The sequence below is a fragment of the Symphalangus syndactylus genome, chromosome 1, assembly GCF_028878055.3.
Source record: "Symphalangus syndactylus isolate Jambi chromosome 1, NHGRI_mSymSyn1-v2.1_pri, whole genome shotgun sequence".
NCBI classification, from domain to species: Eukaryota; Metazoa; Chordata; class Mammalia; order Primates; family Hylobatidae; genus Symphalangus; species Symphalangus syndactylus.
Window position 1 is genome coordinate 120,474,496 of NC_072423.2, and position 26,651 is coordinate 120,501,146.

The 26,651-nt window shown below is 41.9% G+C and overlaps 1 protein-coding gene and 1 long non-coding RNA gene across 12 annotated transcripts in view; one reads left to right on the forward strand and one right to left on the reverse strand.

Annotated features, from left to right (window-relative positions):
• LOC129484218 (uncharacterized) overlaps positions 1 to 26,651 on the forward strand; it is a 258,163-nt gene that overhangs the window by 37,639 nt on the left and 193,873 nt on the right. Inside the window, exons 6-8 of one of the 7 annotated variants that reach the window (XR_010114190.1) lie at positions 6,467 to 6,591; positions 16,083 to 16,237; positions 16,658 to 18,102. The exons of 4 other annotated variants lie outside the window; for them this stretch is intronic. This is a non-coding gene — a long non-coding RNA (uncharacterized lncRNA). Of the gene's footprint in view, positions 1 to 18; positions 57 to 5,956; positions 6,163 to 6,466; positions 6,592 to 16,082; positions 16,238 to 16,657; positions 18,103 to 26,651 lie in introns of those variants that run through there. 2 more of the 7 variants (XR_010114196.1, XR_010114195.1) reach the window with 2 other exon arrangements.
• ENTPD3 (ectonucleoside triphosphate diphosphohydrolase 3) overlaps positions 1 to 26,651 on the reverse strand; it is a 45,661-nt gene that overhangs the window by 12,401 nt on the left and 6,609 nt on the right. For 4 of the 5 annotated variants that reach the window (XR_008658370.2, XM_055281817.2, XM_055281823.2 and 1 more), the window contains exons 3-6: positions 23,364 to 23,491; positions 14,710 to 14,827; positions 3,765 to 3,915; positions 876 to 1,035 (exon numbers count right to left, since the gene is read on the reverse strand). Coding sequence is in view for 4 of the 5 variants with exons in the window: in XM_055281817.2 (XP_055137792.1) it covers positions 876 to 1,035; positions 3,765 to 3,915; positions 14,710 to 14,827; positions 23,364 to 23,491 (557 nt within the window). In the remaining variant the exon portion in view is untranslated. Of the gene's footprint in view, positions 1 to 875; positions 1,036 to 3,764; positions 3,916 to 14,709; positions 14,828 to 20,777; positions 20,889 to 23,363; positions 23,492 to 26,651 lie in introns of those variants that run through there. The other variant, XM_055281830.2, reaches the window with a different exon arrangement.

Here is a 26,651-nt window from a genome sequence, read left to right on the forward strand (position 1 = left end):
TCTCTCCTTTTCTTTCAGAGGTGGTGAATTCAAATGCTTAACAGGAGCTGGGCAGGTAACATAGGTAAGTAATAAATGAGTGAAGTAGATTAGGTGTATAATAGGGATTGGTGGGGTCTGTGGCAAACTGGAGAGTCCACGAGTTACACTCTGTTCCCATTACCGTGTGGGAATGTGAGTCTACTGTGACCAGTTCCTCTGATTTTTGGGAGGAGTGAAGAGGTCAGAAGAAGCTAGAAGTATGGATTTTTATGTGAAATTTCCCAAATGTTAATTGTTGGTAATTATTTAAAAATTTAAAATACATTTGAAGGGGAACAAAATAGGTCTTGGGCTGGATATGCTCTGAGTAACTCCTGTTTTGTGCCCCCTGTAACATGGCAGTTGTCTCTTGGAGTCAACTTTCCTCTGCACCAAGGGAGCAGGGAGTGCAGGGATTGGATTGTGAGGAGACCTGGGAACACAGAGTGAAGACCTCCTCCTGTCTCTGGGGACTTAGGGATGCAGACTTCCTGAGGGCTTTGTAAATTTCAGATGGTCATGGAGCCTCTCTGAAGGGTTGTTCTTCAACTGCCCTCCCAAAGACCCATAGCCTAGTGTTAAATTTAGATCACACCCCCTTCAATTTCTTACAAGCTAGTAAAGTGACGAGATTCCCTCCCTTCCTAGCATTTAGTCCTGTTTATGACCATGTTTTCTCCCTAGCTATATATGCCTTTCTTAGCTATTGCCTCGTAGGTATTTACCTAATGCGTTACATGATAGGAGTGATACAGGACAGATATCCCTGATGGCATGTACCTCTACTTAGGCTATCACTCACAGGGGATAGGATAAACAGTAAGATTAAAAACCATGCATTTGTTTCCACACACCTCCAGGAAATTTCCCATTAAATAGTTGGCTGTAATCCATCCATATACCCCTTCCTCTTGCCCAGAAATGATTTGAGCACCCCTAAAGTCAAAGGGCTGGGACTTGAAGTAGCTTTGGATGCTTTCAAGGACTTCATTAGCTGCGGTTTCATTTTGCAACCTGTACAAGGCACAGAACAAACAAGTCTGAGTGCCCAGACAATACAGTCTTAAAATACATAGTCTCACTCAGGTGAAAATGCAAACTTCACCATCTCCCTGCTGGTGGGGATGAATGATTTTCCAGATGTGTGCTGTACACCACAATCCCTTTTGCAAGTTGAAGCCTTCTGGGGCAACTGTGAAGGCAGGATGCACTTGTTACCTGTCAAACTGCCAAGCAGGAAAATTGCTTTCAGTATAAGTACAATTTGTTCTCCCCATCCATATCATCTGTTCATGTATCAAAAGAGCCTCCTATTTAACTGCCATTGCTCTGTCTTAGATCAGCAGAGGAAAGGGGATTGATGAAGGCATAAGAGTGGCATAAATAATCTCTTGGAGGCACCATATGAAGGAACCCTCATCTGACCAGAAGGAAAGGGAGCTTAGTAGGAAGGGGGAAAGGAAGAACATTGAGTTTTTAGCTGTTTCTGCTTCACTCTTTGGGAGGGCTTCAGCATGAAGGGATATGACAGTCTTCATGGCTGTCACTGGATTGAAAAACCATTGGTGTGCTGACTCTTAGACGAGTGGCAACACAGTATTCTATCCCTGGTGACAGAATGTTATGGCATCCATCTGCTGCCATTTTACCCTATGAAAGAAAGCTCACTTGGGAGATTATTTCGTCTTTCATCCATGGGTTAAGAAAGCCAGGGGCACTGGCTGACTCTTGGTTCAGGAAGAAGAAAGAGCAAGGCTATAAGCAGGATCCATTCCAATTCAGTGGCCAATTATCACTGCTTGGAAAATAATTCAGAGTTTTCCCAGTTTCATCAATTCTCATCCAGCTAATTCTCATTAATTGTTTTCTTTTCTATTTTACTTGTCTAGTAATTAAAATATCAGCTAGTTCCTCAGAAGAAATAGATCATCATTAGAAAACAGTTTTACAAGAAAGAGTTAGTACTTAATTTATTCAAAGGAGACATTCATTTTTTCCTAAGAGGTGAGCTTTCTGTTCCATGGTTTTTGTCATGAGCTGTAAATTGCAGAGCATTTTAATTATTTCTCACTGAAAGACTGGGGGAGCGAGGGGAAGCAACCAAGAAAAAGTCAGGTTCTTAAGAAAGCAACCAAGAAAAAGTCCATTCTTAAGTTTTGTTTGTTTGTTTGTTTTGTTTTTGTTTTTAGAGTAGTAGAAGTCTACTTAAGTCATAAGTTCAGAGCCGGTTCAACCAAGAAGTTTACATATGTACAAACACTACTGGTAAAGCAAAGATATTTTAGAGTAACTTTTACAGACATTTAATGGAATTGGATCAGTATTTCTCCCTGATTGTAGTCACTTATCCCATTCATATTGTTGGTATTGCTCAGGTCTTGTTTTGAAACTTGTTACCTGAAGTCAAGTCCCAGGGAGAGTAAGCAGCATCCTAATGTATTCTGAAATGGGAAATTCAGTCTGAAAATGGGAATTGAATAGAGTGAAAGCAGAAGGATTTCACAAACTAAGCTCTAAGCATTCAGTCTCCAAGTTGAAAACTTCATGAGCACATCCTGCAGCTGGCTTTTCTATAAGTGGCTCCACACGTGTCGTGTTAAGGAAGCATCCACTACAGCAGATGAGGATTTTAGGTCCATGGAATTAATAGCCTGTAAAGGGGCCGCCTTGCTGTGTTCTCTGACATTATGTGGTTTCAGTTCCACCCTTTTTGGAAGAACTGTTTTTATAAGAAAAAAAAAGCAAAAGAAAGGAGTTTTTAGATCATTTCTATTACATGTAAATGAAATAATTTAGAAATACACTGCAGATTCCAAGAGTGAGCAGAGAAATCTGACTTCCTTCCACATTCAGTGTGGTCAACCAGGAAATCAGATTAGAAACAAGAATTATGAGACTATAAGGAAAAGGCCTAGTCTAACGGAGAGCACATCATGATTTCATTATCATGTTAAAGGAGCTCTGTTTGTTCTTTTTTGTATTAATGCTCAGACATAGATAATTTTGCATGCTTGGAATCATAGATAAAGTGCCTCTGAAGCAGAATGAGTATTGTTTTCTTGTGATAAAACCTTATTCCAACACTTACAGTAGCCTCTACTCAGTAGATTTAAGTTTGATGTTTCTTTTTGGAATTTTTTTTTTTAAATTTCAAGGTCAAGGAAATGCTATAATGGAGAAAAAAGAGAAAAGACATTCAAAAACAATGCAACTGGGCTAAAAGCCATGACTACAAATTTAGAAGGAACTAATTGAGTGAGTGAAATGAGATGCTTCATAACAACTCCAAAAGCTTTGACTGATTTGAGGTGCAGACATGCCATTGTTTTAAAGCCGATTTCAGTGGTATTTTGTACACAAGCGGAAGCTACATAGCTATGGGTTGTACTTACTACTGAACTTGGCTGGTTGTTCACAGGTGTCAAAATACCAACTGTCAAAACAACTACTTTTCAAAGAACTAGAGTTATATCCCATGAGCAGATTTCATATGACCTCTCTCTTTTTCAAAGTTCTCAGTAAAATCACCAAGGGAGAGGGAAACAATTTTAGAACTGTTTCTTTCTGGGTATTAAAATAAAGACAAAAAGTTTCCCAACCTTTAAAGCCCAAATTTATGGCAGAATATGGGCTTTCTGGGGGGCAAGGGTTGTTCCCAGAAATAGAGTTACATTCTTGGCAAGATTCAACACATTCTTGGTTATTTTGGTCAAATGGGCTCCTTTGTGCCACTTAGCCTTTACCTCAGCAAGCGCATCCCAGCCGTGGCTCCCAGGTGAATGGGGGTGGATCCGTGTAGGTGGGATGGAACCTGCCCCTTGACTTTTTGCATACAATCCTCAAAGGCTTTGGGGACATCTTGGGGGTTATTTCCATAGCTGGAGATTCCAGAGCCTGAAAAGCAAGCAGTCAGCATCTGTCAGCATTTCCAGGAACCAACTGCAGTAATACAACTTTTAAATAAAAAGCAAATTGGCTTTGAAAATTATTGGGGTTTGGTAGGGAGTTGAAAACAGCTGGATGTGGTAAGTCCTATATGGTCACACTGATCAGTCTACTTGCAACCTCTAAAGGAATGAATTACAATTGTGAAAAAAGTAAGCCAGGGCCTACTTTTAAAAAATGTTTTCATTATAAAAATTTCAAATGTAAATAAAAGTAGAGAGAATAGTATATTGAAACTCATGCATCTATTTCCCAGCTTCAACAATGATCGACTCTTATTTCATCCATACAATCTTCCACTTGCTTCCCACAAAGTAAAATGCAGATGTGTCATTTAATTCCCATATTTCAGTATGTATCACAAAAAGTAAAAATTCTTTGAAAAAGCCCTAACTACAGTTGAATTATTATACTTGTACAAATTAAAAATAATTTCTTTTTCTTTTCTTTTCTTTTTCTTTTTTTTTTTTTTGAGACAGAGTCTTGTTCTGTCGCCCAGGCTGGAGTGCAATGGCACGATCTCGGCTCACTACAACCTCCACCTAACAGGTTCAAGTGATTCTCCTGCCTCAGTTTCCCAAGTAGCTGGAATTACAGGCGTGCACCACCACGCCTGGCTAATTTTTGTTTTTTTTGTAGAGACATGGTTTCACCATGTTGCCCAGGCTGGTCTCGAACTCCTGACCTCAGGTGATCCACCTCCCTCGACCTCCCACAGTGCTGGGATTACAGGCGTGAGCCACCACACCTTGCCAAAAAAATAATTTCTTAATATCATTAACTATCCAGTCATGGTTCACATTGCCTCCATATTCATCCTCATTCTCATCCTCTGTGTCTCTTTCTCTTCCTCCTCCTCCTCTTCGTTCCTGCTTCTTCCTCCATCCACCACCCTCTTCTCATTTGTATGAGTCAGGATCCCAATAAATTCCGTACAGTACAATCTTAAGTCTCTTTCTATTAGTTCTGCCTTCCCTTTCTATTTTTCTCCTAATTATTAAAAATTTTACTTGCAATTTCTTTGTCCTGAAGAATTTCCACAGTCTAGAGTTTGTCGATTGTACCCTCATAGTTCAATTAACATCTTACTTGGTCCCTTGTATTTCTATAAATTGTTAACTGAATGTAGAGGCTTGATCAGATCAGGTTTGAATTTAAAAAAAAAATATAGGAATTAGTGTGGACTTACTATAGGAGGCACAGTATCTGGTTGTCTCACTTTTTGTGCTGTTAGCATCATCAATGATAATGGCTTAGATCCATTATTTCATTAGGGGTTGCAAATGGTGATATCTTTTTCTCTTTTTTTTTTTTCTGAGATGGAGTCTCGCTCTGTCACCCAGGCTGGAGTGCAGTGGTGCGATCTCAGCTTACTACAACCTCTGTCTCCCAGACTCAAGCGATTCTTGTGCCTCAGCCTCCCAAGTAGCTGGGATTACAGGCACGTGCCACTGTGCCTGGCTAATTTTTGTATTTTTTGTAGAGCCATGTTGGCCAGGCTGGTCTCGAACTCCTGGCCTCAAGTGATCCACCCGCCTCAGCCTCCCAAAGTGCTGGGATTACAGGTGTGAGACACCATGCCTGGCCTGTTGCATTTTACTTTTGAGTTTTAGGAATTACTTTTTAAAAAACGATTTTGTTTTATAGTTACTAAAATAATTATATAGTTCTAAAATTGGATCTACAAAACTAGGTATATTCAGAGACATCTAGATTCTCTCCTCTCCTCTTCCTGTAAGTAGTTTCTTTTTTAAAAAAAGTTTAACCAATGTTTGTTTAAAATAAGCAAATATATATTTTTAATCACCCCAACTTTTAGATAAATGGTAATTTACTATATATACTTTTCTCCACTTTTTTTTCTTCTTTTGCATTCAACAGTACTTTCTAGTGGCCACTCCATAGCAGTATATAAATATTCTTCATTTCTTTTTACAGTTGCATTGCATGCCATTGCGTGAACGTAACTTAATTTGTTCTCCCAGTCCAGGCTCTGAGTTTAAATAAGTCTACTTTAAGGAAGACAAAGTATAGGACAGACAAGGAAGATGGAGAGAATATGGTCCCTCTGGAAACTTCCTTCTTTGGAATTGATAGAGCCACTGCCTCCTTCAGCTGCCCTTTCTTAACCTTTCTCACCCATCTTCCAGCTACCACAAACCAATAAAAAAACCTGAGCATTGTAATTACAAGTTTTGTTTGGATGTGTCCATTAAGATGCACAGACATGTGGATTTCATCGACAGTGCTAGAGAAGCAAGGACAGGCTTTCCCAACCTTGGCCAAGGACAGAGCCGCTAATATAATCTTCCCTCCTGGGGGAATGACCTCCTACAACAGACAAATGACAGCACCATAAGCCATGGGCTTGATGAACTCAGTGGCTTGATCTCAGGAGTTCAGAACTGAAGTAGCTGTAAGAAACACTAATAACAATAACAACAATTAAATAAATATATATGTTTATATACGTATGTATATATAATTTTTTTTTTTTTAGACGGAGTTTTTTGCTCTTGTTGCCCAGGCTGGAGTGCAATGGCATGATCTCGGCTCACTGCAACCTCCGCCTCCCAGGCTCAAGTGATTCTCCTGCCTCAGCCTCCCGAGTAGCTGGGACTACAGGTATGCACCAACAGACCCAGCTAATTTTGTATTTTTAGTAGAGATGGGGTTTCACCATGTTGGCCAGGCTGGTCTCAAACTCCTGACTTCACTTGATCCACTTGGCCTCCCAAAGTGCTGGGATTACAGGAGTGAGCCACTGCACCCGGCCTGTATGAATAATTTTTAATATAAAAATATATTAATCCTAAAAAAAGAAAAATTTTCCCCTCTGGTGGGAAGGATTATGGATGATCTTACTTCCTTTTCTACTTTTAAATAAAGATGGGGTCTTGCTATGTTGCCCAGGCTGGTCTCAAAGTGCTAGGCTCAAGTGATCCTTCTGCCTTAGCCTCCTGAGTAGCTGGGAATATAGGGGCACACCATTGTGCCTGGTTCCATTTTATTTACCTGTGTTTTCTGATTTTCACACAATGAAAATATATTATTTTGTAATTAGAAACTTATTTTTAAAAAGACACACAACTCTCTCAGTAAATAAAATGTGAGATTAAGCTCTCAGGCGTATTCCTATGTGATAGGTTATTTAACAGGTTTTTCTTTCCAAAATGCCAATAAAGCCAACAAAAACAACAAAACTATGCTGAACATCACAGGTCAGTGCTCACATTAGTCTTAATTCTTTTCTGTGAAACTAGCAAAATGAATCCCCATATACTGATCATTCAGCTTCAACAGTTAATCAATACACAGCCCATCTTATTTTCATCTATATGCTTTCTTTTTTCCATCTCTAGGAATTATTGTAAAGAAAATCCCAGGCATTACGTTAATTTATCTACAAACACATTAGTATATGTTTTTAAGAGGGAAGGACTTTGAAAAATATAACCATGATACCTAAGAAAAAAATCACTCCTAAAAAAGTTCTTAATATTATTAAAGACTCGTCAGTGTTCAAATTTCCCAGAATAACTAACTTTATAGTGTGATGCAGAAACCAAAGTCCATACCTTGTATGTGCATTTGGATGTTTTTTAAGATTCTTTATTCTGTAACAGTTTTCCTGCCCCCCTTTTTTCTTGCCATTTATTTATTAAAGAAATCATTTTAATGGAGTAAGTCTCTCATTTTGGATTTCGCTGATTGGATCCATGAGGTGTCCTTGAACATGTTCCTTTATCTTCTGTGTTTTTTATAAACTGGGAGTTAATTTCTAGAAATGTGATCAGATTCAGATTTGATTTTTTGGCAAGAGCACTTCCTAGGTGTGCTAGGTTTTTCCTAGTGTACATCACCACACTGGGGGCATATCATGTCTGTCTAACTTCTTAGATTACAAGCTCCCCATCACTTTTCACCTAATTGCGCACTTCCTCTTTCTTCACATACCTTGGATTTGGGTTCTGACCTTCTTCTCCCCTCACTGGCTGTCATTCCTCCTAAGTTCATTTGCTGGATCCTCCTCCTCTCCCCAGCCTCTCAGTACTGGAGTGTGTAAGGCTAAGTCCTCAGATCTCTTTTCTTCAGTATCTATTCACTCCCTAGATGAGCTGAGGCTGGATATTGTCTGTATTCTGATGACCCTCAGCTTTATTTTTTCAACCTCCCCCTGCCCTGAACTCCCAACTTGCCTATCTGACAACTCCACATCACTATATAGATCAGGCATGAGCAAGCTATTTGACCCAATACCTGTTTTTGTATGGATTGCAAGTGAAGAATAATTTTTACATTTTCAAGTAGTTGGAAAAAAATAAAATGAAGAACAGCATTTCATGACATGTGAAAATTATAAGAAATTAAAATGTCAGTGTCCACAAGTAAAGTTTTTTTTTTTTTTTTTTGAAATACAAACATGCTAATTCATCTACATGTTGTCTATGGCTGTTTTCATGCTAAAGGGGCAGAGTTGAGCAGTTATGACAGAGACCATATGACCCATAAGTCTAAAATATTTATCGTGTAGCTCTTTACAGAAAAAGTTTGCCTCCCCTGACTCAGATGATTTATAGCCATCTCCAACTTAATATGCCCAGAACCAAACTCTTTAAGCCTTGCCCTGCCCCCAGTATGCTCCACTACCAGTGTTCCCCAATCTCAGTAAATGGTGTTGTGATGCACACAGTTGCTCATATCCAAACTCTTGCTCATGCATTATCAACTCAGATGCCTCACATCAAGTCCATCATAAAATCATGTTGGTCCTACCTTCAAAATACCTCACAAATCTAAGCACTTCTCACCCCCTTCCCCAGAACCATCATAAACCAAGGTTTCTCAACCTTGGTGTTACTGACATGTTGGGGTAGATAATTCTTTGTTGTGGAGGCTGTTCTATGCATTGTACAATGCTTAGAACATTGTAGAATGGCAAGGGAAAAGGCCAAGCGTGGAAGCTGCTCAGCATTTTCTAGGAAAAGCCAAGGGGCCAGTGTGGCTGGAAGAAAGATGAGAAATGTCCTCTATGCGCTAGATGCTAGCAGCACCGCGGACCCAGTCATGATAATCGAAAAGATCTCCAGACATTGCAAAATGTTTCTTGGGAGACGAATTCACCTTGTGTTGAGAAGCACTAGTCAAGGGCAAATTGACCATCACCTAATCTCTCACCCATACTGGTTTAACAGCACTTAACTGGTGTCCTCGCTTCCAATCTTAGCCCCTGACTACGTGTTCTATATCAACTGAGTGATCCGTTAAAAACAGAAGTCATATCATATTAGTTTCCTGGTTAGAATCTTCTAATGGCTTCCCAATATACTTTGAAGAAACTTCATTTGAGTCACAGTCAAACCCTTATGACACCTCAAGGCCCTCCAAGGAGCTGGCCTTGGCTATAGCTTCAGTCTCATTTCTTATCTTTCTTCCAGCCACACTGGCCTCTTGGCTTTTCCTAGAAAATGCTGAGCAGCTTCCATGCTTGGCCTTTTCCCTTGCCATGCCTCTGCTCAGCACGTTCTTCCCCCAGACATTTACATGGCTCACTGTCTCATATCACTTTTGTCTCTGTTTAGCTGTCATATTCTTCATACTTCCCTGACAATCCTGTTCAAAACAGCATGATCGCTCTCTATTTCCTACCCTGCCTGATTTCTCTTCACATCCTGTCTCCCTGATACTCATTATATGCCCATTTATTTTTTTTGTCTATCTTCTTCATTGGAATGCAAGTCTCATAACACATAACCACAGATTTTGTATATATTGTTTATTTCTGAATTCCTGGTGCCAAGAACAGTTCGTATCAAACAGCAGGCACCTGATACATATTTATTAAATCAATCAATCAATGAGACTTTCAAACCACCATACATCTCTATAGTAAGGAGATTGGCTAGTCCAATCTGGGATAAACAAAATATAATCTGCAAGGAGCTGGTCTCTGGTTAATGGCTGGTGAGAGGCGAGATAGAATGGTGAAACCTTGGGAGTATGTCACCAGACAGCCTGTTTACATAAGGTCCATTAAGCCTCCTAGAGGGAAAGGGAGATAGGATTCACAGGCTCCTAGGATACTTGGACTTGGATATTTGGTCCCACGAGAGGAGCACTGAAATTGCTATTTCAATATGGGGAGAGAGGGTTAAATAGACGGCACAAAACTTACTTGAGGGGAAACAGAAGCCAAAGACACGCGCCTCAGCTTGAGCTCCAGCCAACTATTGTCAAAGGATTTTTTTTTTTGAAATGAAGTCTCACTCTGTCACCCAGGCTGGAGTGCAGTGGCAAGATTTCCACTCACTGCAACTTCTGCCTTCTGGGTTCAAGCAATTCTCCTGCCTCAGCCTCCCGAGTAGCTGGGATTACAGGTGCTCACCACCAAGCCTGGCTAAGTTTTGTATTTTTAGTAGAGATGGAGTTTCATCATGTTGGCCAGGCTGGTCTCAAACTCCTTGCCTCGGTTGACCCACCTGCCTCAGCCTCCCAAAGTGCTGGGATTACAGGCATGAGCCACTGAGCCCAGAGGCAAAGGATGTTTTTTTAATACTATGGTGGCCTGGTTTCTGATGCAACTCTTTGAGGGATTTTAATGGAGGAGATAGTTAAGTTTAGGCTCTAGTGGAGCTTAAGTAATTTTTAGTCACTGGTTTAAAGGAAAGACATTGTGAATGTCCTTTGTGGGGAAAGGCAGCAGCAGGCATGAGTACTGCAGATGAGATGAGATACATGCAGAGAACCCAGCACCTCCAGGGGGTGGCTTCACCACAAGCAGCCAGAGGTACAGACACCAGCACAGAAACAGCCAACAAAGGCAATGAACTCATGGAAAACAGTAGCAATTGGGGGTTGATACCCACCAGAAAGAAATTTCTGAGGGCCTAGGCATCTGGGAATCCCTGCTGGGTGAGCAAGCATTCATCACCCCCTTCTGTTTGGCCAAGACACAGGAGTCCTGGGAAGTTTGCAAGGGAGGAACCGGAAACCCAAATTATCCTTGGAGAAGCCACAAGTCTTTGAGGGGATGACACTTGCTGACCTTCAACTCTGTAATTTAAGCTTTAGTTTGTGGTCTTCTGTTCGTTCAGAGTATATATGGATCCCTGAGGCTACTGTGATCAAAGAAGGGAAGATCCATTTATGGATGTGCTGTGGCCTCCATGACTCTGTGCCTCCTCAAATCACATATGCCATCCAAGGTGGGCCAAGGAACCCTTCCCCTGAGGGACTGCCATAACACCTCCCCATGTAAGTCTTATTTTTCCCCACAGTCGTAAGGCCGTCAGGACTAACTTGGTTGAATTGCCCTCCTGGGTCTAAAGACAGAGATCTTGTAACTGTGGGACAAAGTAACAAGTGGCAAGAGGATCTACCAGGAGCTCTGGATTGTGGTGCCCCATGAATAACAGTTAATGCTTATTGAGCACTTACTGTATGCCAGGCATTTCTTTCATAATATTATGTCATTTAATCTTCAAATCACTCCTATGGGGTAGGTATAACTATTATTATGTTTTTTACTTTAGAGATGAGGAAGTCAAGAGTCAGAGAGGTTAGATAACTTTCCAGGGTTCACACAGTAGGGATGAGGTGAAGTCCCAATCTCGATCCTACACTATCTTCCCTTTCCTCGGAGCACATAGTCTCTGTCTTTGAAAGGAGCAGCCTGCTGCCCTGTTTCATGGTTGAAGGTGAGGAAATGGCTCAAGCATTACCTGAGCAGATAGACGATCGCTGGTTGAGGTCAGAGCAAGGCTACAGCTGCCTGCATCTTGTGGATAACAGTCCAAGCGATACTCAGAAAATATCCACTGGGTGCAGTGGGCTCACACCTGTAATCTCAGCACTTTGGGAGGCTGAGGCAGGAGGATGGCTTGAGCCCAGAAGTTCAAGACCAGCCTGGCCAACATAGTGAGACCCCGTCTCTACAAAAAATAAAATTAGCCAGATGTGGTGGCACTGTCTGTAGTCCCAGCTACTCAGGAGGCTGAGATAGGAAGACTGCTTGAACCCAGGAAGTCTAGGCTGCAGCGAGCCATGATTGTGCCACTGCACTCCAGCCTGGAAGACAGAGTGAAACCCTATCTCAAAAAAAAAAAAAAAAAAAGGAAAATATCCAAGTCACCTGTGTGGTGAATCCAAAACTGTGCCGTGCAAATACCCCTTCAAATAGACTTATTGTCCCAGCTGTCAGCTTCTTCAGAGTCTGCCTGAGCTGCAGAGAGCTGCCTTGCTCAAGATCTTGCTCTTTCCAGGGTGGCAAACATCCAAGAGTGGCAGCAACAGGGGGTATTACAGCCAAGCCACTTTACACCATTTCAACCCAGTGCAGCATAACAGATCAGCTGAAGCTTCATCAGGCCTGAGTTGAAGTTTGACTTCTCTTTTTTTGTCCAATCCTTCTTTCTGCCCACTTTCTGCTATAATAGTGCATCTCTAATAACCACCTTGCATTCCATAATCTGTCTCTACATCTGCTTCTGGAGAGCCTAACCTGGAACACCTGTGCATCAGGATGGGCAAGCTCCTGGTTGCCCTCCTCAGAGGGCAGATGATCAGAATTCACTCTAATTATCCAAAGAAGACTCTTGGTCTCCCAGTGAGAAAGACTAACTCTGCTTCCCAAGTTTTTCAATGCCATGATCTCCATGAACTTATAATGTTTTGGCAGCTCACGGAGGGAAACAAAGGAGGCTGCTTGGGCTGGGAGGACAAGTCTGGAGTCTCTAACCTGTTGTCCTGTGGGCTCAAGGATACACTGGGCACATTCAGAACACCCTGGTTGGGAGGCTACAGGCCAACTGAAGATCCTGATGCTCGAATGAGGAAGATAAGTGGCTTTGAAAAAGGCTTACACATATACACACTCCATAACTAGGCTCGATTACTTGGACTAATTACTTAATTGTAAAAGGCAAAATTATAACACTTTTCATAGAAAAATGTCTGTATGATCTCAAGATAGAAAAGGATTTCTTAAATAAAACATACAAAAGAGCAAGCCACAAAAAGGAATATTGATGGTTGTATTTACATAAGAATCAAGAACTTCTCTTTATCAAGAGACATCGCAAAGAAACTGAAAAGACAAACTACAAACTGAGAAGATATTAGCAGTAATATGATAATAATAATGGCAAATAATTCATATTTAGAATATTTATAAAGATTTCAATGAATTAGTAAGAAAAATTCAAGAATTCAATAGAAAAATGAACAAAAGACATGAACATGCATTTCACAGAAAACAGAAATGCCTACAAATATATGGAAAGATATTAAGTTTTATTAGTAACCAAGAAAATATAAATGCCCGTCAACAAGGAAAAATGAGGCCGGGCACGGTGGCTCACACCTGTAATCCCAGCACTTTGGGAGGCTGAGGCAGGTGGATCAGTTGAGGTCAGGAGTTCGAGGCCAGCCTGGCCAACATGGTAAAACCCCATCTATACTAAAAATACAAAAATTAGCCAGGCGTGGTGGCAGGCACCTGTAATCCCGGCTACTTGGGAGGCCAAGGCAGGAGAATCACTTGAACCCAGGAGGCAGAGATTGCAGTGAGCCAAGATTATGCCACTGCACTCCAGCCTGGGTAACAGAGTAAGACTCTGTCTCAAAAAAAAAAAAAGAAAAGAAAAGGAAATGAGCAAGATAGTTACTCATATCAACACAGAAGATGAATCTTAAAAACCCAGTGTTGTTAGTGAACAAAGCAAATACAGCATAAAATATGTTGATTCCATTTATATAAATACATGTTTGATTTTGTTTTAAAAAACAGAAACACTACATACATAAGACAAAACTATAAAGAACAAAGAAACAGTTAATATAAAACTCAGAATATGTTGTGGAAAAGGCAGAGAGCTGCATGGTGGATCATTAATTATCATTGCTGATAATACTCCATTTCAGGGGTTGGCACCCCATGGGCCAAACCCAGTATACCACCTTTTTTTTTGTACAGCCTGTGAGCTAAGAGAGTTTTTACATTTTTCAATGGTGGGAAAACATTTACAAGAAGAATTACATTTCATGATGTGAGAATTATATGAAATTCAAAATTTCAGTGTCCATAAATAAAGCTTTACTGGAACAGAGCCACATCCATTTGTTTACATATTGTCATTCTCTGTCTGCCTCGCCATCAATACACAGGACTACTCCTTATCACTGTTGGAAGACAGCTTTCCATGTGTCCCTTGTGTTTCCCTCCACAGCAAAAGGCAGGCATGCTCACTGCCCATTATAAATGCTTCCCTAAAATCCCAGATTTCCTGTCCTATGACAGAACCTATTGCATGAGTGCATACTATCTGTCCCTCTTTCCATCATCCTGGGCAAATTGGGAATCAGAACCAGTATAAGAAAATGTTGATACGCTGGGCTACTCCTGTGAGTAACAAATTGCCCTTTATTTCTGACCCAGGAGTCTTATGTCTTCCAGCACCCATGAAAATATGGCAGGGTAAAATCTCAGACCATTCACAGTTCTTGACGCCACCCCTCCCATGTATACAGATGAAAAAACTGAGGCCCAGAGAAGAGAAGTGACTAGAGCAAGTTTATTCCACTGATGAGTAGCAGCACTAGCACAAGATCTCCTATTTCCTGACTCCCAGTCCAATGCTCATTCCCTGCCTCCAAGCAACATCTCAGGACCTCTTCAGGCCTCCAAAACACTTAGAACTCTACCTTGCTTCCCATTGCGACTCCCAGACACACTTCAGTCCTTACCTTTCACACTACATTTGAAGGTTTGACTGACCACTCCGGTATTATTCTCTTTCTCTGCTGGCCATTGATACACGTAGACTGTGGTTCTAGAAGACCCAGCATCCAGCACAATACCATACTGAATAAAAAGGGAAAGGGAGAGTCAGAAATGGGCGGGACTCCTCTGAGGACTGCTTTCTCAGTGGGCCATTGAGAACGCTGAGTACCTTAATCCACACTGCTTCGCTTAGGGAAGGGCTGATCAATAAGAAAAACTGTTTTCCCCAAACCAATTTTGTCTCCTTGGATTGTGAGGGAAGGGGATGAAGAAAGGTAGGGCAGGTTCTAGGAAGTAATTATCACTTTGCAATGCATTAGAATCACCTGGAGAGCTTAAAAAATTCCCCCAATGCCAAGTTTACACCCCATACCAATTAAATCAGAATCTCTGAGAGTGGACTCAGGCATCAACAGGTTTTAAAAGTCCCAGGTGAGTCCAACACTCAGCCAATGTTGAGAATTGTACTTCATGGATCTTGCATACAATCGAGTTGCCTGATTCTTCCTCATTCAGACCTCTAGGGGGAGGTACAAAAGCCATCTTCGTCTCAGACAGAAAATGAATAGTCACCTAGATGCCCTCTATTTCCAAACTTCTAGGCTTCTCAGTCTAAAAATAAACAACCAAAATAAAAGCATAGGAAGAAGCTATAAGAAGTTTTACACAGGGTAGAGGCATTTCCTTTTTTCTTTTTTTTTTTGAGATGGAGTTCCATTCTTGTTGCCCAGGCTGGAGTGCAATGGCACGATCTCGGCTCACTGCAACCTCTGCCTCCCAGGTTCAAGTGATTCTCCTGCCTCAGCCTCCCAAGTAGCTGGGATTACAGGTGCCCACCACCATCCCTGGCTAATTTTTGTATTTTTAGTAGAGATGAGGTTTCCCCATGTTGGGCAGGCTGGTCTCAAACTCTCGACCTCAAGTGATCCATCCGCCTTGGCCTCCCAAAGTGCTGGGATTACAGGCATGAGCTACCACGCCCGGCTGAGGCATGTTAATACCTGCATCAGTGCTCAGAATTAAAGTATTCATAATTAAGGAGAAAAAAAGCAAAATAAAAAAAATTGACATATTGATCACACTTTGGCAATGTGTATGTCAACAAATGAACAGGCAGGTGTTGCTGGGCAGTGCTGGGGCTGGCTGTGTGCAGGAGAGTAGGCTGAGAGTCCTGGACCAATTTGCCCAACTTGAGCAGGCACTAGAAAGCTTCACCTGCAGGTTTGGCCCAGCCCAGGCTCTGGACCAAACCTAACGAGGAAAGAGCATGTATTAGTAGCCTATAGAGTTTGGAATTAGCAATGCATACCTAAGCCCAGTATCTGTTTGTGCTCAGAGTCATCCCAGGGCATCCAGAGGCCTTCAGGGTGGCCTGAAGTCTCCCACTCCACCACCTTTGGGTTAACCTAGCCTGTCCCACAGAATATGAAGAAGTTGGGTCGGGAAGCAGGCTGACTCAGACGGATTCTCAATTTTATGATGCTGGCCTGGGTAAGTTGCCTAACCTTTCTGGGTTCCCTCATCTTTAGAGGACTTACTTGCAGAAGTAAATAGAAGGCTATATGCCTGATGCTTAATGGCTACTCATAAATATAGGCTATTAGCATATATAGAAATGCCAGTCAAGCAAAATAAACAAATAAAATCACAAAACAAGAAAAACAGAAAAGAAAACAAAGCATCCCTCAAATCCAACTATTGCATTAGCCCTTGTTGTATCTTTTCTAATGATATATGTATATATGTATCTGGATATATACATATATCATTGTATATATGCAGTGGTGCCATCAATGACTCACTGCAGCCTCAACTTCTCAGGCTCAATCGATTCTCAGCCCCAGCTTCTCGAGTAGCTGGATTACAGGTGTGCACCATCACACCTGGCTAATTTTTGTATTTTTTGTAAAGACAGGGTTTCGCCGTGTTTCCCAGCCTGGTCTCGAACTCCTGGACTCAAGCGATTCACCCACCTCGGCCTCCCAAAATGCTGCTGGTATTACGGTCATGAGCTACCGCATCTGGCCATGCAATGCTCTTTTCTTAAAAGTATATCATGAACATGTCTTCCTGACAGTAGAAACAGATTGATATCACCATTTTCATACATTCATTATATTCACTGTCAGATACAGAGTAATTTAACCAATTTCCTGATCCTATACATTTAGGAGGTTTCCAACTTTTTATTATCTATATTACAAATGCTTGTTTTGTTTGAAATGGAACCAAATTTTTAAAAAGTTGCTCCAGCTCCTGAATCATAGCCTCTCCATTATTTTGAAATAGAACATCTGTGTTCACTGGTATGTGAACTTGGACAGCTTCTTAATCTCAGCCCTTCAGTATGATGAATGTTGATCAGGATCCTGACCTGACATCCCTCATGGGGAACAAGGGTGGCATTGTTCATAATCTGTCACAGGCAGAGACTCTCAGGGAGATTAAAGCACAGGTTGAAACTGAAGGCAAGAAGGAAACCAGGCACTAAACTAAAGAGGTCCATGCCTCTATATTCTTGGTCTGCTTTCTTTCCTCCCTCCTGCTGCTGACCTGATCACCACCACTCCAACCCGCCCTGCCACGCCGGGTGCTGACCCATAAAACGAGGAGAGAGAGAATAGGAGAAAAACTATCACTTTCCTTTCCTCAAATCTTTATTCCAACCCTTCAAAAAGGGTGTATGAAGCTCAGGGCTGCTGGGCCAAGATCAGAGAGAAGGAAGAGTATCCATTCTCATTTGTAACTCCAACTGGGATCCAGCTTTCACTAGGGTCTGCGGCAGCCAGACTTTGCTCTATGAGACTGGAGAAATGGCTGTCCCTCCGGCACCTGCTGATATAGGCCCACCTCTACCGACTCACGCTGATCTAGCCCTACCATCATTCACTGACATTTTCAAAGGTGGGAAAAATGGTCTTTAACCAGTTTTCAGAGCTCTTTTGCCTAAACAGTGAAACTCAGTGTGATTCTTTTGGGGGAGAAGGGATGGGAATGAATTTCAGTTCAGCTGGCCAGGTGATGTTCGGATAAAAAGTAGTAAGTAATCCTCTGTCTAATGCAGTGTGAGAAAAAACCATGGCTCAAATGTGGATCTGAAGACAGTGGATTAACTGAAAGGAAACAGTCTTTCAGTTTAGAAATGTATAGAATCAGGAAACTGGCTAAATTACTCTGTATCTAACAGTGAATGCAATTAATGTTAACTGAAAGGGCCAGTCTCCTTGGTCCAACACTTAAGGATTGTGTGATCTGTCTAAAGCAATAGCAAAAGCAGAATCATAAGGTCAACTTTCTTAGATTTGTTTATTATTATTATCATTATTACTATGATAATAAATAGTAGTAGTAATAAACCTTGTCTTGCACTTATTCTAGGCACTGCAGAAAGTGCTTTGTGTTATTGCCTGTATAAGACATATGTTATCATATCATATCATATACCATTTGACACATGGGCAAACTGAGGCTTACAGTAGTACGTAAGTGCCCAAGATCACAGACCTGGGATCAAGCCTGAGTCTAACGGACTCTAAAACCTGTACTCATAGCCATGATGTTTTCACTGAGCTCCAAGGAAACCAAGTCTAATGGCATGACTGTTCAGTAAGCAGGTGCATTGCAGACTTTCTTATTTAAACAAAAAGTCCCTTGAAAGTAAAGTCTTAGTTAACGGGTGTGCAGATCTGGCTGGAGGAGAAGAGAAGAAGTAGACCAGGGCAGGCTACAAGGCACCAGAAATACAGGCTGATGAGCAAGGCTCAATGAGGGTTAAAAGGGAATGATTTAAACACAGACTGGGCCAGTGGTTTTGCTTTGGAGAGTAATGGCTGAGCATGGGAGTGCAGACTAAAATGGCTTATGATCTTGGACCCAGTATGGGGAACTAATGTGGGCTGAGCAGGTCACAGTGGAAAAGCCCATCCTCAAAACCTTTAGACTGTGCAGAACCCATCTTCAACAGTGACATCACATGGCTGCAAGAGGCAGTACAATAGTATTGATCACTGGACTGAGAAGCTCTAAAGTTCTTGGATGGTTATGATTAGGGGTAGGGAGAGCGAAGCCTCAGGAGGAAGGTATTGGACTTCATGATGATAAAGCGGGGAAGTGGGGGTCGAGTGAAAATTACAAGTGATGGCATCATGTTTACTCTTCAAGCTTGTGGAGCAAGTCAGATCAGTAACACAAGGGACTCAGACATTTTCGCCCCTTGACTGCGTTTTAATAGTTCTGCCCATAACCTCACATAAACCAGGGTTAGGCAAGCCAAGGTTAGATTTAATAGCCAGATATGACCTTGCATGAGAGTCCTCTGTAACATTTCAGAGCCCTCCAGACAGGCTGTTGTAGAGCTGGCCCTTTAGAACCAACTGTCAGCTGCACACGAAAGCAAAACAGGGCTCATGGTTAAAAAAATAAACATAACAAATAATTTAAAATCCTGCATAGTTGTTCAACTTCATCACCTGCAATCCTCTTCAAAACAAAAAAAGAGAGCTCTCTCCATATCCTGAGAAAAACTGCATGTGGAACACTCTCTTCCAAAGCTGTCATTCTGTTTCTGGTTCAACTGGCCCAGAACATCTGTCTTTTCTCACATTTAATCCACCCAATTAAGAAGAATGGACCTTCTGAGCTCATCTTCCTGTGTTTTACAATTTCCTGTCCCTTGCAATGATGGCTAGGGTCTGTTAGCAAGATTCAGAAGATTTAAAATCCCCTCTTTGAACTGCCTGCTGATTGGTGGAGGGTGTGTCTCCTGATTCCTCCAAACCCTTGTTTAAGGACACTGTTGTATGTTCTCTTTTCTTTCCTTTACACCAGTTCTGCTATTTTCAATCTGTGTAACTATGGGAAGCTATTTGCCCTTTCTTTTCCTGTCTGCTCATCTGCAAGAAAAGGATAATAATATTATTTACATGGAGTAGTCACTGGCAATTCTCTGCCCACATCCCCTCAGGGCTTACTACTGTGATGTACAACCATCCATCTTCCACCTGCCTGAAGGCTTAACTAGTGGCCTGAGTCTACCTGATCACAAAATATGCCAGAAGGACTAGAGAGTTAACATCCAGGGAGCAGCCTCTCAGCTAATGACTGATGGAAGTTGGTGAATAAATATGCCCTTGACTGGGATATCTGGGAGGCACATGCCCGTATGCCCCTTGATATGGGACACCTTTGAGGTCTCTTTACCAGCTCACAGGGACCCAAGCAGGACTGAGTCCCAGTTGCCCACAGTGCTGACCTGCTGCATAACAGGCCCTCTCTTGGCTGCCTGACCCATCTCAGTTCCCTAGTCCCTCACCAGTGTTTCCTGGGATCATCCCCAGATGATCTACTTGCACGTATGTCTTTGACTTGGAGAGCCCAACCTAAGACAGTAGCATTCAACATGTGTGCTTTTCTCCTTCAACAGTGCCCTCTAGACTGCCCAGGGATCTATTTTTCTCTACTCATTTTACTAGTCTTCCATTTGATTCCTCCATGTCCCTCCAGTGTGAACAGAGGACTTGCCTGTTACTGTCCAGAACAAGTAGAAGCCATCAGCTGGCAACTGCCTTAACCAGCCCATTTCTAACATTTGTAGGATTAGAGACAAAATTTTATGAATACAGGCTTCTGCCCTGTCCCTTTCCCAAACCTGTTCTCACAGAATAAAGAGCCCATGTACCTGTGTGTGGACAGTTCAGACCACATAGCTATGCTCTGTTTACACTCCCTGTAAGCAGCTGCCTCTTGGCCACCCCTCAGACCATTGGTGATGTCCACCTTCTGGAGGTCAGACCCTAGATTCTGAAGTCTTGGGCACCACAGTGTGTTCTAGAAGGGGAAGCATGGGCTCTGGGTAAACATATTCGTTTGGGTCATAGAGAGAGATAAGCCTGAAGTGCAGCTAGAGCTGGTCTTTCTGAAATGTGGGGCCGAGGGCAGGCAGCCCAGCTATCAGGGTCTAAAGGTGGTACTAGGCTTAACTCCTCTCCCTCAATTCAACAAACCTTCCTGCATCTGCATCCATTCTCCCTACCTTCCGTCCTGTGCAAAGCAGGAAGTGTTCTCCCATCTAAGGCCAATCCCTTCCCTCCACTTGGGATCTCCATTCAGAACTCAGGGTCAGGGAGAAGTGGGAGGCAGTGGCCTTGGGAACAAAAGGGACCAGGTTTCAGTTATGGACCTGTCATTCACTGACCAAACCTGTATTTTCTTACTTTCAAAATGGCAGTCATGGTGCTCGCTTTGCCCACCTTCTATGGTTGGCATAAGAACTAAGTGACATAATCAGGGAAAAGTGCTCACTTAACTGAATAGCACTATACAAAGTGTTAAGAGATATTACTCTTAGTTGCGGCTGGGCGCAGTGGCTCATGCCTATAATCCCAGCACTCTGTGAGGCTGAGGTGGGTGGATCACCTGAGGTCAGGAGTTCAAGACTAGCCTGGCCAACACGGTGAAACCCTGTCTGTACTAAAAATACAACAAAAAAAATTAGCTGGGCGTGGTGGTGGGCACCTGTGATCCTAGCTACTTGGGAGGCTGAGGCAGTAGAATAGCTTGAAATGCGGAGGCAGAGGTTGCGGTGAGCCAAGATCGCGCCACTGCACTCCAGCCTAGGTGACAGAGCAAGACTCCATCTCACAAAATAATAATGATAAAATAAAAAATAAAAAATATATTACTCTTAGTTGCAGTTCCAATTTTTTTTTTTTTTTTTTTTTTGAGACAGAGTCTTGCTCTGTTGCCCAGGCTGGAATGCAGTGGCAAGATCTCGGCTCACTGCAAGCTCCGCCTCCCGGGTTCACGCCATTCTCCTGCCTCAGCCTCCCGAGTAGCTGGGACTACAGGCGCCCGCCACCACGCCTGGCTAATTTTTTGTATTTTTAGTAGAGATGGGGTTTCACCATGATAGCCAGAATGGTCTCAATCTCCTGACCTCGTGATCTGCCCACCTCGGCCTCCCAAAGTCCCAATTTTATATACAGTAGTTTATAGAAGGCAGTGCCTGGAGCTTGGGAAAACAGCTTCTTTTAGGCCTCAGCTAGTATCTTTGGACAACCGGGTAATTTGCTTTCTTCTCATTATTGGGTGATTGCATAAGGGTTTTTGTTTTTTTTTTTTTTTTTTTTTAATTCACGTTATTCATGAGGGCTGAGTTTCTTAAGTAAAATATCCTATCAAGGAACTAAATGCTATTGTATTATCTAATGGAGATTTTACTCTAATCTTTCAGAAAAGCTGCCTTAGAATGTTAGCTCAAACCCATCCTTAGAGTCCAAAACAATATTAGTTTCTTTTCTTTTAAAAATGTCTATGTATTTCAAATATTACCTTTAAATAGTCACTAACAGCAGGAAGATATGGAAAAGACTTGTGAGGTCAAGTGTAAATGTTAAATGAGATTCAAAGAACATGGCTGAATTACCTGGTCCCTATGGCACAGCTAAGAAGGGTTTGTGCATTCTTAATGAGTCAAAAAACAAAGAAGAGTTATAAAACAGAGACTATAAATGGACCTCAAAGCCTAAAATATGTAGTATTTGACCCTTTATGAGAAATGTTTGCTGACCCCTACCCAAAATGATTGAAGGACTCATCAACTTGCTTCACTTTTCCTTTGTCAGCCTCTCATGGAATTACCTCCTGTCTCCAAGGGCACCCTCAGAGCCAAGCCTGGGGATATATTATGATTCTGAACCTAAAGATCATTTGGGGATGGACTTGTTGAGAGCTGAGAGGGGCCTCTGGTACTAAGCACAAGGTCCTGAGTAATTTTTTTTTTTTTTGCGGGGGGATTGTTGAGAGAAGTGTTGGAAGGATCACAGCACACGTTCTAGACTCAAGAGTAGTAGTACAAATAGAGCTCAAGGAGACCTTCTCAAGTTCTTGATTTTTTTGTTCACTCAGCCTAGGCTAGAAGAGGTGCCTGGGTCTCCTGGTCTTGACTTATTTTTTCCTTTTTTTGGAAAAATTTCTTTTTGGTAGAGATGGAGTCTCTCTGTATTGCCCAGGTTGGTCTTGAACTCCTGGGCTCAAGCAATCCTTCTTCCTCGGCCTCTCAAAATGCTGGAATTACAGACATGAGCCACTGTGCTCAGCCTTGGTCTTTACTCATTATCAGGGTTGTGTGGTTGGGAGAACAGATAAACTGGTCAAAATGGAAACTGCACTAACTGGTAAACTTTTTTTTTGATAGAGACGGGTTTCACCATGTTGCCCAGGCTAGTCTCGAACTCCTGGACTCAAGCGGTCCACCTGCCTCAGCCTCCCAAAGTGCCAGGATTACAGGCGTGAGCCACCGCACCTGGCTGAACTGGTAAATCTTTGATAGCCATCTGCAACTCTTGGTTACAAATTTTAGCTTTGAAGTCAGAAGTCAAAGCAAGACTACACAGTCCTTGGAGAAGGTGTCAGTCACTACCCTCTATTTGTAGCCTCAAATATCACAAACCCAGCATGTCCAGACCTTCTGTCTTGCATCTTACACTACCTTCTCCTGGCTCCAGCCAGAGATGGGGGGAAAGGATTTTCTGCTCTTCTAACTCGTGGTTTTGGAATAATTGATTTCTTCCCCTTTATGCTCATTTCTTCCCTTTGTTGCCAGTCCCTTCACACTTACCTTCAGTCCTGGAGGGAGGACCTCTTGCTTGTGGATCTGGATGACAGTGATACTCACAAGCACCACAATACTCACAAGCAAGACCACCAAGGCAGTGATGATTGGAGTTCGGTAGAGGGCCTTGAGGCCTAAAATGAGAAGACCCAGGAGACACTTGAGGGGAAAGTAAAAACCAGGCACTGGTATTCTTTGTAGAATTGATGGACTGGCCCCATGATCAGGTGCATAAACCACTTTCTCTGGTGTTAGCGAGACCCACACTTCTAAGATGGAGTAGCAAATAAACTCCTCTTCTCCCCAGTTTTGGGGGAAGGACAAACAATACCTATTTGCCCTTCCTCACAAATTGTGTACTAAAACAGTGTTGCAGGGAGGGTATGCTGATATTTTGGTTATCCCTGAGATGAATTACAATAACATTTGTTTTACTTTTTTCTTTTTCTATTCTTTTTTGTTGAGATGGAGTCTCACTCTATCGCCCAGGTTAGAGTGCTGTGCCGTGATCTCGGCTCATTGCAGCTTCCACCTCCCAGGTTCAAGCGATTCTCCTGCCTCTGCCTCCTGAATAGCTGAGATTACAGGTGCCTGCTACCATGCCAGCCAAGTTTTGTATTTTTAGTAGAGATGGGGTTTCACCATGTTGGCCAGGCTGGTCTCGAACTCCTGGGCTCAAGTGATCTGGCTGCCTTGGTCTCCCAAAGTGCTGGGATTACAGGCGTGAGCCACCATGCCCAGCTAACATTTTTTTTAATGGAGATTCAAAAAATCTATTTTTAAAAAATTAAACCAGGTGATAGAATATTTCATTTAAAAATAATCTCAGTTAAAGAAAAAGAAATTAGGCTGGGCAGATGGCTCACCCCTGTAATCCCAGCACTTTGGGAGGCCGAAGTGGGCAGATCACTTGAGGTCAGGAGTTCAAGACCAGCCTGGCCAATATGGTGAAACTCTGTCTCTGCCAAGAAATACAAAAATTAGCCAGGTGTGGTCTCATGCGCCTGTAGTCCCAGCTACTCGGGAGACTGAGGTGGGAGAATTGCTTGAAGCCAGGAGGTGGAGGTTGCAATGAGTCGAGATCAAACTACTACACACCAGCCTGGGTGACAGAATAAGACCTTGTCTCAAAAAAATAAATAAATAAATAAATAAAAATAAAATAAATAAAAATAAAAAACAATTAGTACTATACTGAAATGATTTCATTTATTTGAAGTTCTAAACGAGGCAGGTAACAGGAATCAGAATAGTGATTGCCAGGGGGCAGAAGTTGGGGCAGGGATTCACTGGGAAGGAATATGTGGGCACTTTCTTGGGGTAATGGCAATGCGCTATACATTATAAGAGTGTGGAGTATATGGATGTGTGCATTTGTCAAAACTCATCAAACCTTTCAAAGTCCTTTGGAGAAAACTTGAAAATGAAAGCAAATCAGTGTCCTAGGTATAATTTCCCTTTAAAAAAAGATTCTTATAAATTGCCCTTACTATTCTGAAAACATAGTTTTAGAAGGCAAGAACACCCAACTTAGGGGCACAACTTAAGATCTATCCATTTCACTGAATAGAAGTTATACCTAGTTTTTTAAAAAGATAAAAGGACATTCAATGAAAATACTGGCTAAATAATAATCTTGGGCTGGGTATAGTTGCTCATGTGTGTAATCCCAGCTTTGGGAGGCTGAGATGGGAAGATGCTTGAGGCCAGGCATTAGATGCCAGCCTGAGCCACATAGTGAGACCCCATCTCTACAAAAAATGAAAAAATATCAACTGTGCATGTGGTGCACACCTGTAGCCCAAGCTACTCAGGAGGTTGAGGTTGGAGGATCCTTTGAGCCCAGGAGCTCAAGGCTGCAGTGAGCTGTGCCACTATACTCCAGCCTGGCGACAGAGTGAGACCTTGTCTCTAAAAAAATAATAATAATAGTCTTGGTAGAACTACTGGGACATCAACAGAAATGACACCCAACTGGTTGAAATAAGATGAACACTAGTAGAAAGATCACTAGATTCATCGAATTCCAATATATATCTAATCAATTGGCTATCTAAATGTAAATTAATTAAAATAAAATAAAAATGCAGTCTCTCAATCTTACTAGCCACATTTCCAGTGTTCAATAACCACATGAGGGCTAGTGGCTACTACATTGGACAGTGCAGCCATATAACATTTTCATCATTATAGGAAGATCAATTGAACAGCAATTCAATAGATCCTGTCTTATTCCAGAACATTATTCCTAGATCGTCATAAGCTATGCTTTACCTCTTCATTATTTCTGTAAGACATTTTCCCAGAAGAAGAACAGGGCGTGTCTATGCACCCATGATATAATTAGATTCAGCCCCCAAATTCAGTCACATCACAACATTTGCTACAGGAGGGCAATCACGCAGTAGGTCTTCATGGCTCAGAACAGCTAACTCTTTCCATCTCAACTGATTCCCCTGCAGTGTAGCTGCAGTCACAGACACTTCTTGGTGTCAAAGTTGGTCACTTAACACCTTAATCCTCCTACCTTGTCATTGAAAGTGTAAACTGGTATAGCATCAATGGAGGGCAATTTGTCAATATTTATGAAAACTACAAATAAGCATGCCATCTGACTCACAATCACACTTTTGAGAAGTTATCCCACAGAACTAGCTCCACATGTGTAAAATGACTTAGACACAAGGTTACTCATTACAGAATTGTGGGTAATAGCAATGGAAAGGAGAGCCAACTGCCATGGAGTTGACCTGCAGAGCATATAAAGAGGTCCTATATCACTTTTCTGTGATTCCAAATAAAAGTACAGGAACCAGTTAATCCACAGAGGCAAACTTTTGCATCAGCTTTCAAAGAATGCATTTGTCAGTGTTAGTTATAGAAGTTTAAGGGATTTTTTTTCCCTCTAACAAAATGTGGTAGAAATTTAATCTGCCAAGTTAAACTTGTCCTTTGGAAGGAATGTTAACAGGTTAGTCTATATGAGTGATGTTACAATCTCTGTGTTAACATTTCAAAGTGTTTTGGGGGAAAACCTGAAAATCAAAGGAAAACAGCTCCTTAAGTGCAATGTCCCTTTACAAAAATAAAAGTTCATATAGATTGCCCTTACTATCCTAAAATCATATTCTTTTGGAAGACAAGAATACCCAATTTAGGGGCATGACTAAAGAATGTCTATCCATGGGGGAGGAGTGTGTGATACGTATGCAGTTTCCTGACCACAGCTACGTGGCTGGCCTCCTAAGTCTTCTGTGTTTCAGCAGTTTTCAAGTAAAAAGCTATGATTACCTT